The sequence below is a fragment of the Drosophila hydei genome, unplaced genomic scaffold (genome assembly GCF_003285905.1).
Source record: "Drosophila hydei strain 15085-1641.00,03,60 unplaced genomic scaffold, DhydRS2 tig00000384-arrow-arrow-pilon, whole genome shotgun sequence".
NCBI classification, from domain to species: domain Eukaryota; kingdom Metazoa; phylum Arthropoda; class Insecta; order Diptera; family Drosophilidae; genus Drosophila; species Drosophila hydei.
Window position 1 is genome coordinate 191,684 of NW_022045722.1, and position 15,715 is coordinate 207,398.

The 15,715-nt window shown below is 34.1% G+C and overlaps 1 protein-coding gene across 2 annotated transcripts; it reads left to right on the plus strand.

The window, feature by feature from the left end:
* The first annotated feature begins 4,865 nt into the window (after window positions 1-4,865).
* LOC111596643 (vesicular glutamate transporter 1) lies at window positions 4,866-13,026 on the plus strand. 2 transcript variants are annotated; one of them, XM_023310939.2, is made up of 5 exons: window positions 4,866-5,060; window positions 8,893-8,989; window positions 10,050-10,207; window positions 10,268-10,386; window positions 10,493-10,584. In XM_023310939.2, the coding sequence occupies exons 2-5, from the start codon at window positions 8,932-8,934 to the stop codon at window positions 10,509-10,511; spliced, it is 354 nt and encodes a 117-aa protein (XP_023166707.1). In that variant the 5' UTR covers window positions 4,866-5,060; window positions 8,893-8,931; the 3' UTR covers window positions 10,512-10,584. The 2 variants fall into 2 exon arrangements, with proteins under 2 accessions (XP_023166707.1, XP_023166706.1); XM_023310938.2 differs by lacking the exon at window positions 4,866-5,060 and adding an exon at window positions 12,785-13,026 and having other exon boundaries at window positions 10,268-11,338.
* The last annotated feature ends 2,689 nt before the right edge of the window (window positions 13,027-15,715 follow it).

The following is a 15,715-nucleotide window of genomic DNA, read 5'->3' on the forward strand; positions in this document are numbered from 1 at the left end:
GAGGGAAAAAGGTATTCAAAATCTAAAATATACAGAATCTTTGTATTAATTACACGATAACTCTGGTGTCTCCCATTTTTATTGGGTACAGGTGTTGACGCAGAATTCCTCGGTATCGCTCAGCTCCTCTAAAAAACCGTCATGTCACTGATTGAATCAAAAGATGCAATACTAAACTAAAGTAGCAGCTGGCATTTCAAGCCCAATTCTATGGCAATCACGATTTTTTGAATAGAAAGGAATGCTCGCATTAGAATATGCAGAATTGGCAGTTGCTCAAACGTTTTCATTGATACATTTCTAGGTACTTAGGATTTAAATTAGGTCAGTTTGTGATCTACATATTCTTTCAAATATTTGTTTTGTTTGTAACTAAACTTAAATATAAAAATAAATCAGTAATCTAAATTGTATAAAATATACATACAACTAAATAAAAAATTTGGATACTCTATATAAAAAGACGTGCGAGGTATAGCTTAAAAACTGAATTTTAATAAAATTTCGATTATTTGTAAGACTTAATATGTGAACTCTTACGACGCCCTCAATAGGTGGAAATCAGCAGTAATTTTTTTAATTTTTGCTTTTCCAACTGTCCAAAAAATATACAGTTTTCACGACAAATGTAGGGGATATATAATTATTGACCAATTCTTCGAAGGAGTGAGTACTAACATAACTAAAATAGTAAAGTTCAGGCTCCAGAAATTTTAAAATTACAGCATATTTTTGTGTGCCATTCTCCGAAAGGGCATTACTGTTTTTTGGCGATACATATAGAGGAGTTAATAATTGATTTCTAAGTATCTAACTCTATAAAAAGATATACTGAAAACAGAAGATATAGCATTTTTGGTTTGCCTTTTTGGGCGTAGATATATAATCTAAATTTTTGATGAGCATCGTTCTCACGAGTAATTGCCCCAATAAGTGTATGTATAAGGTATATATATTTATCTATCAGCGTTAACCCCTTAGTGGACGTATCGAAAATCTTCACACCTTATGAGACGTGATTACAAACAAGGATATATTCCAAACTTCTAGTGTTGAATTTTCAATCAATCAATCAACTGCGTTTGAGCTGCATTCTATGGGAAATATATTTTTGAATAACTTTTCTTTATTAATCAAATGTTTAGAGCATGACAATGATATTCATGGGTATGTATCTAACAAGTCTCTATTATTTGATATACGTATATACGGATACCCTGATCTCAGCCCTATCTGCGTTGTTTAATATCTTCAATAGTTTGTATCAAGTATAAAAAACCAATACAAACCGAAATTACGACACCAAGATTCGAATCACCGTTGCCGACGTTGCGTGCATCATTTCTATCAACACCGCTGCTTTATAATTAAAAAAATAGACCAAAAAAATTTGCCTTTTCGGGAAAGAGCTCCGCCTATACCAACACCGCCACTGCACTGCTTGCGTAAAGAGTTACAAACAATTCAGCTGACAATTCAATCGTAATTTTGATTCTTCGAATAGGAAGGAATACACGCATGTGAATGTGTGTGTATATTTTTGAGAAAAATTGGCCAGGTTTGTTTAATAACTTCTGTTTTACTTAAAGGATTTGAATGAAATTTTCAGCATATGATTACATATTCTCTATATTTGGACTCCGTATTCAAAATATAACAAAAATCAAATTGTATAAATATACATTCAACTAAATACGAATTTAATAAATGCTTTTATAAATTAATAACTGCATTTCGATAATTAGTTTAATCGGTAACAATAAAACGGGAATAGTTATCGAAAATTTGTAACAAACTTGATATGCACGTGCCATACTGGGACATCCAAAAATATTTTAAGTGTATAGATGCTGAGATCGACGTGCTCACACATACGGACAGACGGTCGAATACACATACGGACAGGGCTCTATCGACTCGGATTGTCGTCATAATCATAAAAAAAAAACAAGTATACCCTGATTTCCCATTCTCAATGAGATCAGGGTATAAAGAGTATAACAAGTTTTATACTAGGTTTATTTATTTTATTACTTTTTGTACGTAAAATGGTTTGGTGAAGTGATTCAAAATATGAGTAGTTTTTTATTTACATCAAGGTAGATGCAGTGCTCAGCAAATACGTGCAAATATGTGAACGGCATAATGCCAGAGTAAGGTTTAGCTTAGACTCGACGAACATAAAAATGCAGCTGTCTGGTTATAGAATGAAACGTAGACTTTGGTGCGCGCCAGGACGTCGTTGTCGCATGTTACAGGCAGAGTGGTGATCCTTTTCGCTCTAGCGTATTCAATTAAAATATGGATAATGTTTTCGTACTGTAGGACCTTAATATTAAATGCATCAATCAGACTTCCTATGAAAATTTAAGAATTCATATCGTCATGATCACAAATTTTATGATTTATTATGTTAGATTTAACTAGTAGGATTGTAAGAATTTCCGCTGTCAACATTCTCAATGTCAATTAATTTTTCATTGCTCTCAGCTCTCTCTGATTCCATGGGTTTTTTCTGTCTCTAGCTGACCGGCGATTTTATAGCGCATCTTAAGGACGGACAACGGATTCGTAACGTGATGTACATCAACATCTAAACGTTTTTCAAATGAAACTAAGGAAATAATAAATACAAATAGTAGACATTTTTTGTTAATTTTTATTCAGTTAATTTGAGAATTCTAAAAATTTCTAGAGTATCTTATGAAACCATACTAATAAATGTTCATCTATCAGAGGTTTGTTCGCTACATGAAATATAATATTCTTTCTGGTAAAATTATATATTTCTAGTTGCTTCTGTTGATATTTTTCGATTCTATGTTTGATTGTTTATGTAAATCTATTAGTAGATGCATGTAGTATTGGTTGGGTGCCTGTTACGGAGTATTTTATTGAGGCGTGTAAGCTCAGTTGGACAGTAAGTCTTCATCTCTATCTTGAGGCATCTGACAATTTCCAAAGGGATTCTATGGAAGCCGTCTTCCAGTCAATTATTTTCTTGCTTAGGTTGCCCGTGATCCTTTCACTGCTTGTCACATTGTCGAGCTGCTCGCTTCTGCTTTTAAAGATTGAACCCATGCGGATGGCAACTCTTTCGTCTGAGTCGGAAAGACATCTGCTTTCGAATGCTTTCCAAGCCCGGAAACCCGGTCGTAACTGAAGTCTTCGTTGAGCAGTATTACTCTATTCTGTTAATAGATCATTCTTGTCAGGAAGAGTTAACTTGGTCAAAGTGCTACATAAGACATAGACACCGTCTAAGCTTTTAAACATTCTGCCTTTAATCCTATAGCCGTAGGATTGTCTGCGTATGTGCAGATCCTCTAAGTCTCCGTATATATACAAATAGTCTGAAAAGCGTATATGCATCTCTTCAGATTGCCTCCAGACTATATATTCATAATTGCCGTTAAATTGAAGGTCTCATTTTGTAATGCTTACTTGTACTATGATGAAGTGAAATTCTCTGGTATATCTATCCATAATAAGTTTAAGGAGTCAATATTTGAGTTGTATTCTTATTTTTGTAAGGCTAAAATTTAAGAATTAGCGGTAGCCCCTATGGGATGCAATAGATCCGTCGAAGGTCGCGTCCATGTCTGTTGTTGGTAAATTATTTTCCGACTCTAAAGCAAACCCTACGTCAATACCGCACTATCTTTTTATACCCTGAACCCATTTAAAATGGGTATAATATATTTTTTAAATGTATGTAGCATGCAGATAGTAAGGTATTATGTTGTTGATCAGAACTGAAATTTAAGTTTGGTTGGAACCCAAAAACTGCCCTCTACTAGAGCCCCCTTTACCAACGCCGCTTCTGCACTGATTGTGCAAGAAGTTGCAAATGTCAACTTAAGTAAAAAAATGTAGAGCCGGTATCCAAAATGTAACAAAAATTACTTACATTTGCACAAAACCATTATATCTTGATTTCACCTATTCAGTGGGTTTTAGGGTATGAAAATGCAGATAGGATTGGATGGACCACGCTGCTCGTGATACACATGCAAAATGTCCGGTTAATGTGGGGCTGACTCCTTTGTGTCAGCACTATGGTTAAAAATGTTAGATGTTTACAATATTGCTTGTATAACACAAACCTAAAATTTTCGAGGGGCACTTATTAACTTATACATAAATAGCAAAGCAATTAAATACATAACTTGGTTTTTCTCGTACTAAAACTTTTAAAAATATCTATTTAAAAATAGCGTATTCGAATTGTCAACCAAACCATTTAACTCAATTTATAAATCAAAATCATCGATGTTAAGGTTATTCGATACAAAATAGAGTTTATGTTTTATATATTTTCCACTAAATATTATTGTTTCCAATTTGGCTCATTATCTTCAGATCTAACGTTATTCAAACACAGAAAGCGGGAGATTTTACCACTTGTAAAATCTCAACATTGTATGATTTCTAATCGATAGCTTCACCGAATCGAATTATCGCAAGTCGTACTTCCTCATGACACCAAGGTATATTACCATTAATAAGATTTGCCCACTTGTCTGCAAATCTTAATAATGGTGATAATTTCAGAAACAGTTTACAAACAAAAACCGAAAGATGCATTAATAAACTTTAATTTTCATACTCATTCGAGTACAAGCAACTATTAAAGGGTTAGAAGTTGTTTTCACCTAATTTTTTTTGTTATTTAACTAGAGTAATAATATATGTTTTCTCTGATTTTGCATGTGTATAATTTAAAAACATTACCTGATTAATGATACAAAAAATGCTCCTAAAATCATAAAAGCTATTTTTCTAGAGCTTACAATTTTTGTTTTAATTTTTCTAGCTTTTATTTATTTGTTGCACAAGCTCTGAAGAGTTGACAACACTGTTGAGCTTTCGTATATACGTATATATATGTTTGACTGTATAAAAGTATATGTACACATATAAATGTAAATAATTCATATGTGTGTAATGGTGCCATGTGCATTAAGCCTCTACTGCTGTATTTTGTAGTTGTAAATATTTATTATATTTAAGCGAAGTCCCCTAAGCTGATTTTGATAAAAACACTTATCATTTAAATGGTAACTATATAAGAACTTAAATAAACATGTTTTCGTTTTGGTGAAAAATATATGAATATCATTGTGTGCATACATACATATGTATGTATGTATGTATTCTAACATGCATGCATATACTGTGGCGATAATCTCTTCGAACACAAGCGTTTGTCTTTTGTAATGGGGAAAAAAGATGTCAATATTCAGATTGGCTTTAAGTTAAAAATTAAAATCGCTCACTTTTGTTTTCTATGTCCTTTTATGACTCCGCATAGTCCCAGCGCCCTAGCTACCGATAAAATTAAACTAATAAAGGTTATTTTCGAATTATTTGATTAATTTAATAAACATTGCGTTCAAATTGCATTTTATGACAGGCAGCAAGTGAAGATTGTGGCATCCGCTTTCTGTACACTTGCTCAGTAGTTTACAGCTGATAGGAAGATATATCTTCGCTGCTGCCTTAAATATACATACATTTATATACATTTATGCTTTTTAACAATCACAGCCAATTAAAAAAATACTTTTCTATATTTGGCTACGTTAGAGTTTACCGTTTTATTTGAAACTGATAATCGGGTGAACTATGGTGTTGATTTTTATCGGAATATTATTTCTACTAATTGATTTGAATGTTTAACTGTTTACGAGTCACCAAACTTTGGTTTTAGGCCAAGTGTCTGTACATATGGAGGTGTCTGATGTGTATATAACTTCCCCCGTGCGTAATATAAATATGCTGTCAGTCTCAGGCTGATAAATAGGTATATTGAAGTTACACATTGCAACCGGAAAAATGTATGGTTTTAGAGCTAGGCACTTCAAAATTCGATTAAAATTTGTAATATCCTCGTCATCGATCGATGAAAATTATGAAAGTTGTATTTACGCCTTCTGCGGATATAAATTGGGATATGGGGAAAGACTATCTAGAATCGAAAAATTAAACGAATGAGTTACAGTCGGCGTATGCAATTGATGTTATACAGTAGGGAGCAAGTGTTTCCATAGTTGACACTTTCAACTTTGTGAGTCGATAATTTCCAAACGAATGAAGCAAATCAAAAACACTTTTTACCAATAATATGTATTTAATTCTTAACAAATTGCCGTATATAACAAAAACAAAAGTTAATCAGTAAAATATTTAAACAAAAAAAACTGAAACAAAACGCATGGGTACAATTTTGCACCTTCAGTGAAAACAATTAAATATGATTCTAAATTAATATTTTATCCACAGGCCCTTATTAGCTATTACATTTTTTATTCAGTTTGGCATACTCTCGACCAACTTCTCTATGGTTTCCTTTGAAACTCGGTTCTACTTCAGTTCTACACGCTTCCAAAGATCGTCTAGGTTGGATGGCATTGATTGATACTGCCCGAGCCGTCGCTTCACGATTGACCACAGGTTCTCAATCGGATTAAGTTCGGGACTTTGAGCTGGCCACTCCATCAGCATAAAATCTTGGTTTTGTAACCATTCGCGGACAATTTTGGCAGTGTGCTTTGGATCCCCATCTTGTTGAAAAATGATTTCCTTTACGGGATATGCACACTTGTCCAGAAAATTGGGTAGACAGGTTTTCAAAATATTGAGATAGTCTTCTTTTAACATTATACCATCAATTTTATGCAATGGTCCAATGAGCCACCAAGTAAAGCATCCCCATTGCCTCCTCCATGCTTAACGGTTTGCTTCACAAGGTGTTTTTGAAGCTTGTCCCCGGGCCTGTACCAATAGTATTGCTTGCCATCTGATTGAAAACGGTTGAACTTGGATTCATCCGACCAGATGACACGTTTCCAATCATCTACAGTCTAATTCTTATGCTCCCGGGCGAATTTCTATCGAGCCTTGACATTCTTCTCGGATAGAGTTGGTTTATTTTTTTTCACACTTGCCACATATCCAACCTTAGCTAGTGCTCTTCTAGCCACCCGCCGAATCACGTCTTTTCCTATGTCCTTAGATGCCTTCTTCGGTGTTAGGAGCTTATCAGTCTGGCGTCAGAGTCCTTTAAGAGTCGTTTGCGGCCTTTAATAGTGTTTTTGGATGTACCATTGCGTCTTTTCTGGACTTCGGACAACGCTGAATGAAAAATATTAAGTTGATCTGAAGTACTACGAGTCGAATAGCCACTTTCAGTTAGGCTAATAATACTATTTTCGACATCTGACGAAAGCTTCTTCATTTTTTCGTGGTACTTTGTAGACTAATTGCTAAAATTAACAAATCTACTTCAAATAATAAGAAACACGTGGATTTCTGAATCATAAAAGTGTAGAATGCATACATAAAACATATAAGGGTAAAACTGCATGTCTATTGCCGATAAGAGAATTAAGAAATCAAACCAAAGTAAGAATATCGGAAGGTGCAAAATTGTACACATGCGTTTTGTTTCAGTTTTCTTTGTTTGAATATTTTACTGATTAACTTTTGTTTTTGTTATATACAGCAATTTGTTAAGAATTAAATACATATTATTGGAAAAAAAAAAGTTTTTTTGATTTGCTTCATTCGTTTGGAAATTATCGACTCACAAAGTTGAAAGTGTCAACTATGGAAATACTTGCTCCCTACTGTATATATATATTATATATTAATTTCTCTTGACAAAATGTTATATTATGATATTATTTTTACTTATATTCTTTAATGAAGTGATAAAGTTAATTTGTTTTCTGCAATGTCCGTCCGTCTGTCCGTATGAACGCCGTTATTAAAGCTAGAGTCTTTATAATTACAACATATCTGTAATAATGGCGACCATCTGATAAAGACTTTCCCAATACACCCATTAGGAGTGTGGGAAATTGTACAATACTTTATGTGTTATATCAGAAACGCTATGTGCATACATTTATTGGTTTTGTACAATGTTCGTCTGTATGTCAGTATGAACGCAAGCCGTTTCGTTGCTATTACACCTTGATTTAAAATTTGGATAGTGTAAAATCGGATAAAACTGTGTAGTGAAAAGCACAGAAGAAGAAAAAAAAAAAAGAAAAGAAATTTGACATTTTTAATATATATACTTGTGAGTGCAAACTGCATCTAAATATATATGGATTAAAAATCTACAAGCTTTAAAATTCAATCTTCCAAGTTTCCGATTTTTAATGGGATCAGGGTATAAATAGATACACATACATTTGATAGAAAAGAAAGTAAGTAAGAATTGACCGTCGGGCGATCGACGCGTAATAATTGTGAGGTCTATGTTTTATTGATCGTTCATAAGAGTAAGGGTGTGATCTGCCAAACAAATTTGAATAAATATGAAAATTAAAAAAAAAGTATGCGGTTAAATATTCGAGAGTTTATACATACAAGCTGGCTTAGGTTGACTCATAGTCGTGATATATATATATTATGTTATATTATATATTCAATGAATTTAGGGTACAACAAGCAACAGTCCTCTAGTCGATAGTGTCACTTCCTCAGTGATAGCAGCTATAACATCCAGAGACTTCAAATATTGGAAAAATATAAGATTTAATAGTACGATAACCGTTTCCATGGGACATCGAAAGTTGTATGTGAGGATTAGAGTGAAAGAGTCACGAATAACCGCTATCTCTCCACAAATATGAATCAATTACTTAGCGTTGGTTGATCTGAAAAAACTGTATTGAACTTATTTTTTCAGATTTTTATTTTGTTTTGTATCGGGCTGATATAAGATGTGAAATTTCAAGCATACGGTATACGATATGTACTACGTAATAATATATATAAATATATCCTAAAATAAAAGGCAGTGTCAGTATGCTCTTCGCATCAGCTTTCATATTTCATAAGTAATATATTTTAATAATAAAAAAAAATTTTTTTTAGTAACTTATATATATAAAAAAAGCATCATATGCAGAAATAATGTGTTCGAATCCAAGGATTGTACGTAGAACAATGTGGAATTATTCAAAAATTGGAGGTAAGTTTCTCTATAAAACTAAATTTTTATTTTTTGTTGATTATTTATATAACTAGAATGTGTTGAATATGGAAATCGGTTGTAAAATTTCACTAAAATTTCTCAGTTTATCATATACTGTCGATCAGGTTTACCCGAGCCTTAAGCCTTTCCATTTATCTATCTACCCGTGCATCTATTTGCATGAATCATCGATCTTGCAGCCTATAAGAGTTACAATGAATGAGCATTTCAAGTTAATGTAATAAGCGATTTGTTTAACCATTTTAAATTAAAAGCGTCAAAACGTATATCTAATTTCTGTTATTTGTATTGACCTATATGACTAATGCATCATTTTATACCATACGAAATAGATGTAGTTGAGACAAGGAGCCTGAATCATTGCATGCTTCTTTTCTCCAAACATTACGAATAACATGTACAAATGCATGCAAACGCAAGCATAAGCATGCGTTTTATGTCCAACTAATTAAGCAGGTACACTGTAGAAACTTAATTGTTTATAAACTCGAACTGATTATACATTACTATGCATTCAAAATTTGAAATCTTTAGCTTTTGTAGCTTATGAGATCGGACAAAAGAATAGGGTTAGATCGACTCAGCTTGACGTCTTGAAATTAGATTTCTCCATCTGCCTGTTACATACATTTACTGAATGCCCATTTTTAATATAACCCTGAAGCCATTCAAAATGGAAAGATATATATGCCTTGTGGTAAAATATATAGAACAAGATGGGGTTATAGGATGAAATAAGACCGATACGCGTAGTAAAACCGTGGTTATTTAAATTGATAAAGAAATTTGGTACATACACTAGGAGTGACAACGCAAGATTAAGCAAGTCTGAAAGCTCTAGTCGGGGGTACCCCATTAAGACACTATAGCTTTAGGTAGTTTTTTATCTTAAGTTATGCGCTAGAACTTTGCGCAATCCTTTGGTTTTGCTGAGTTCACCAATACCGCACTTTACTTTACAAATTTGCGATAATATTGTTATAGTCCGCACTCGCAATAACCTACTATTTTATTTTTTTATAATTTTTAATTACAGATAAAATTTCAGCCAGACTGGTTTTATATTTTCTTTCCTGGTCTGGGTTTTTAGTATCATTCATGATGCGTAATGATATGAATTTTGCTTTGGTTGCTATGATATCAAATGGCAATGAAACACAGAAAGAAAATGAAAATGTTTATGTTTTAAATATGGTAATACTTACATATATACAGCTCTTCCCTCCAATTATTAAATTGTATTCCAAATTGCAGGGTAGTGGCACAGAAGATCATACATCGATAGTGAAATCTGTGATTATAAGCTCATTTTATTGGTGCTATGTGCTGTCTCAAGTAGTTGGTGGAGTCGCAACACAAGCTTTTGGAACTAAGTGTGTATTTGGATGGTCGCAGTTGGCAACTGCTTTTTGCAGTTTACTTATGCCATTGGGTGCAGAATTTCATTACGCTATTGTTATATTCTTACGCTCTGTTCAGGGATTTGCATCTGGCTTAACTTGGCCTGCAATGTACGCAATGGTGGGCTATTGGATACCAATGACGGAGCGTTCTCGGTTTATGTCAAGTTTTCAAGGATTTAGTATTGGCATAGGTCTGACATACCCACTATGTGGATTTATTATAACAACTTTCGGATGGCACCTGGTTTTTTATACAACTGGTGTATTGGGAATTGGATGGTGTGCTCTATGGTATATTTTAGCATTTGATACACCACAACAACATCCCCGTATAACTAATGAGGAATTAAATTACATAGAACTGCATATCGGGGAAGATATACGAAAATCATTCACAGTAAAAGTTCCTTGGGGCCATATCTTTAGATCATTACCAGTATGGGCGATTGCAGTTACAACATTTGGTAGAATTTTCGTACATTATGTTTTTATAGTTAATGGGCCGGCTTTTATGAATCATATTCTTAAGTTCGAATTTGGAACAAATGGAATTTTGTCGGGATTGCCTTTTCTTTGCTCATACATCTCTTCAGTATTTTTCTGTTATATTGCAGACAAACTATTATTGAATAATATTTTGAGTCTTTCTAAAGTAAGGAAATTGTTCACGGCCTTATCGCAAGTGGTTCCTGGATTACTTATATTATGTTTAGGGTACATAGATAATATTACTTTTCTCTTAACAATTTGGTTTATTGCTGTTATTTTTATTACGGCATCGTACGCTGGAGCAATGGCCAATATTATAGATATTGCGCCAAACTATGGACACTCAGGAGCAGTATTAGCATTCTGTCAAACGATCCATATGTCAGCATCATTTCTGTCACCATTGACTGTTGGATTCTTAGTAACTCAAGAGGTAAATTTACCTAACCATTAAAACATAAGTGTGTTATCGTGCATTTTTATGAACCTACTACAAATTTATTTAAAAGCTTTTTTTTATATGAAACAATCTGCTTTTGTTTAAACGCTTTTATAAAGGTATTTTGAAAAGATGTGTATTTTGGTAATCATTTTTATACCGTGATCCCATTAAAAATGGGAAATCGGGGTATAATGGTTTTATGCAAATGTATGTAACAGGCAGAAGGAGGCGTGGCAGACCCCATAAATATATATATATATTCTTGATAAGGACGACAAACCGAGTCGATTGAGCCCTGTCCGTCTGTCTATCCGTCCGTCTGTCTGTCCGTCTGTCCGTATGTGTCAACGCGTGGATCTCAGCATCTATAAGAGCTAGAGACTTGAAATTTTGTATTTAGTTTTATGTATATTTTATGCAATTTTAATTTTTGTTGGATTTTGGATACCTGCCCCGATACTTCCCCAAATTCTTAAAATTTAAGTTTAGTTGGAACTAGGCCCATTATGTGATGGCGTTTGCATCTCTACCAAGTCAAAAGAATATGTAGATCTTATGCTGAAAATTTCATTAAAATCCATTAAGTAAAACAGAAGTTATTAAATAAAACGTTTGGCCAATTTGCAAAAGCACATGTCAGCTCGTAAGCGGTTAATCCCTGGGTTCAAGCCTGGTGGTGATTGAACATTTTTTATAGTTTTATTTTTTAATTATGAAGTGGCGGTGTTGGTATAGTTGGTGCGCGTTACGTAAAAATTATGGGTTCGAATCTTGGTGTGGTAATGTCAGTTTTCATTTGTCTTTAATGCTCGATACAAACTACGGAAACTATTAAAAAACGCAGATAGGACTGGGATCAGGTACAGAAGGAAACGAGCAGATCAGATGTATATTTCTCTTCAGGGTTGTCCACTCATATTAAGTTTTGAAACGACGTTGCAATAATTGCATACGGTAAATGAGATAACTTGGCAAAAAGTGACAAAATAAGTGATATACACTGCAGTCTGTCATTCATTAGTCTGACTCTTACATACATTTACACAAAAATTCCTATTTAAAAATCTGAAGTTATAAGTTATATAATATAAATATATATTATTATTATATAACTTGTTAGAGCTTAAGATTCAATTTTTATTTTTACCGTGAATTACTATTGTATATTCGGTAGCGCCCGACTGCAATCTTTTTGTTTTCTTTGTATTTTTAGAATGTATATACTAAAAGAACTATTAGTCATAATGCTCCCAATTGTGAATACAATGTGAATTGAGTTAATCGTACGTGTGCACAGTTCCAACTTTTAGTAACTCAACTTAACCCGGCATTTAAGACAAATAAAGAATGTACATTTACTTTTATCACTATTTTAAAATAAGCAAGATTAAATTAAAATTATAAAACTTACTTTGTTCTTATTTTCTCTTTTTTTAGGATTCAATAGATCAATGGAGAAGAGTTTTTGAAGTGTCAGGAATTATTTCGATAGTGACATATTTGTTTTATCAGTGCTTTGGTACTGCAGAAATACAATGTTGGAATACCCAACAATCAATTACCGACAATCACCGACATGAAGTGATAAAAATATTGCCCAAAGAAAATGGAGAGAAAACTACATTCCTAAAATTAAAAAAATAAGTGTATATTAACAATACAATTAAATGTTTATCACACATGCATAAAAGTTCACGTTTATTTTATAGTGATAAGTTAATGTTAATGATAGTTTAATGTTAATGTTAATGTTAATGATAGTTTTAAATGTAATGCTAGCAACCGATTTTTATTTAAGAAATATCTTACAACTGCATTGATGTAATTACACTCTAAGCGGGAAATTGCGTAGAAAACATAATTGAAACTATACAGAAATTAATTATAAAATTAATAAGTGACTCGATTTCTTCTAAATAGAGGAAGTAAGTTAGTGGGATACCTACATTACATACAGACCATAATAGAAGATGGCTGCATACAACCATAAATATTCTTGGAATGACTACACTGTAAAGAATGATATATGTATTTATTGTTTATATTCATATTGCTATCAACAAGCACACTAGTGCTGCGCAGCTGGAAGCATTATATATTTTTGTAAATACTCCGCAGGATCGACTTTGTTAAGTGAAATAAGTGCCAATGTTGCATTGGCACTTGCGATAAATAGATAAATTGTAAAGAATAATGATTACCAAGTCCAAAATGGGTAGAAAACCTAATGCGTTGCGGCATCAACTTGTCGTGGGGGGAGTATGTAAGGTATGTAATTGTTAGCCGCAGCAGCTATCACTCTTAGAACAAGTTATTTTAAGTCTATCTTCTCTTTTGAGTTGTTGCATTCATTGTACATATAAGCGCACCCTACTTATACTTTTATTCTTTGCAGGTATTTAAATAAATAGCTAAATAAATTTTTACACTTTGATGACTTAGCAATCGAAATTGATTATTATATTTAGGCACACTGCAAGAAGCCCCAACATACAACATATAGAAAAATACAAGCAAAATTTATAGACTCTAGATTCAGGGTATAACTATTATAAGACTTACTTGCTCCCTGACAATCAAACTTCAGCCACTGATTCCGATATTATAGCATCTTCTCTGCTACTGTCCGTCAATTAAGTTATTTACATCAGAAGCTCTGCCCACTGACATATAAAACTGAAATAGATTATCTACAGCGTCGCCATAAAGTCGCCCCTCAGGCTAGCTGAAATTGCAAATTTTCAAGGAAGAATCAATATCAACTGTCGTGGAAGATGAGGCATCGTAAACATGGCACTGCTCAGCTGCCGCTACGCATCGAATTAGAGTGCGACGTAATTTTCCGAAACGGCCGGTGGAAATCAACAAATAAATGGATAAGCTGCTGGCCAATGAATAAATGGTGGCTGTGTGAGTGTGGTTGCGGAGTAAAGGATACATATCAACTGCCACGAGTGCATCATATTCTCGACAAGCAGCGAGTCTGGAGGTAAAATGTGAAAATGGAAAATGTGCATTAAAGAAAAGGCGCGAAGCGGGTATACGAAACGGCTGCAAGCGGAGGCGCAGCACATGCAATCTGCGCAGCTGGGACGAGTCACCACGCAACAGTAACGGATGCTCTCTTAGCCAATGGGAACCTGCTACGAGATCAGACGAGTTTACCGGTGCAGTATATGGCGCAATGTTAACATGCAGAGTCGACAGAGCTCAGAACACGGATATATAAGAACATCCAAGGATATCATCTTGGTCTGGTCTATTCCCAACTGGGTCCAGAATGTACATCAACTTTTGTGGACAGCTGAGCAACACTTATATTCTTGACTAACTTCAATTCCAAACTAATTTTTTTTATTTTATTTATACATCAAGTACAGCTAATCCATTTGGAAACCGAATAACGGGAGGGCAAATATAATGAGCACAGTAATCCCGCTCTCATCACTGCAACTTGTGCTATTTTAGTAGTAAAGTTTATTCTAAAATTTTCAAGCACTTAGCGTATTCATAATTTAAAAGATTCAATACCAAAATTATTTAGGTACTAAGCGGTAGGGGCGCAACACGATGAATATTACGGATCGGTTTTGTATGTGGCACTCCTGGTCTTTACCACCACCATTCCTATCCTACCATCTCCGCCGGTGATCGCTTCAGTCACCACGCTTAGCTGTCACTGTTGAGGCAGCCGCTCAATAGGACGATCCCATTGACCAGTCTAGAAAGATCGCTTGATTTTGGAGATCAGCTGCCATCTCTCAAACATGTTAGCTTGACGACGTTTTCTGGCTGCGTTGACGAGAACGGCAGCGGCCCAAGCTTTCGTTGATGCTGAAAGGGACTATTCGCCGAAAATTTAATATATCTTCACCAGAACTGTAGCCAGTTCATTATGTTGCCTATTGCCTTGAGCAGCAATCCTTTTGCCGACTTCACTGCAAATTCCACTCTCCTTTCCACAGCAAACATTTGTATGGTAGCTATGTTGGCATTCACGAAATTGGTGGTCTTGTAGCAATAAAGATTCCTGACAATGCCAAGTTATTTAATGAGACTGGATAAGAAAAATATAAAGATATGCATACAAATTTCCCAAGAATTCCTAAGGAAACGAAAATTGGACTACAGAAATCCACTCCTTAAACGGTTGGCGGCAAAATTCCCCTTTATTCGGGATAAAAGTTTTGGTTTATTGCGAAAACAATCCACGCATTTTCACACTACACATCATTAACCAACCAAATCTGTATTCAATAACCGACCCCCTACTCGTAACAACCACAACACTCCTGTCATGCTGATGTGGCAGCAGAAACGGTGTTAATTTTTGATAAGCTAGTTGTAAGACTGTTGTTTTCTCTAATT

Bases quoted from the DNA above. Each gene is read 5' to 3' on its own strand.
- LOC111596643 (XM_023310938.2), top strand. From the start codon at position 8,932: ATGTGTTCGAATCCAAGGATTGTACGTAGAACAATGTGGAATTATTCA. The intron at 8,990-10,049 runs GTAAGTTTCTCT...TTTTAATTACAG, and splicing joins GAATTATTCAAAAATTGGAG to ATAAAATTTCAGCCAGACTG. The intron at 10,208-10,267 runs GTAATACTTACA...TCCAAATTGCAG, and splicing joins ATGTTTATGTTTTAAATATG to GGTAGTGGCACAGAAGATCA.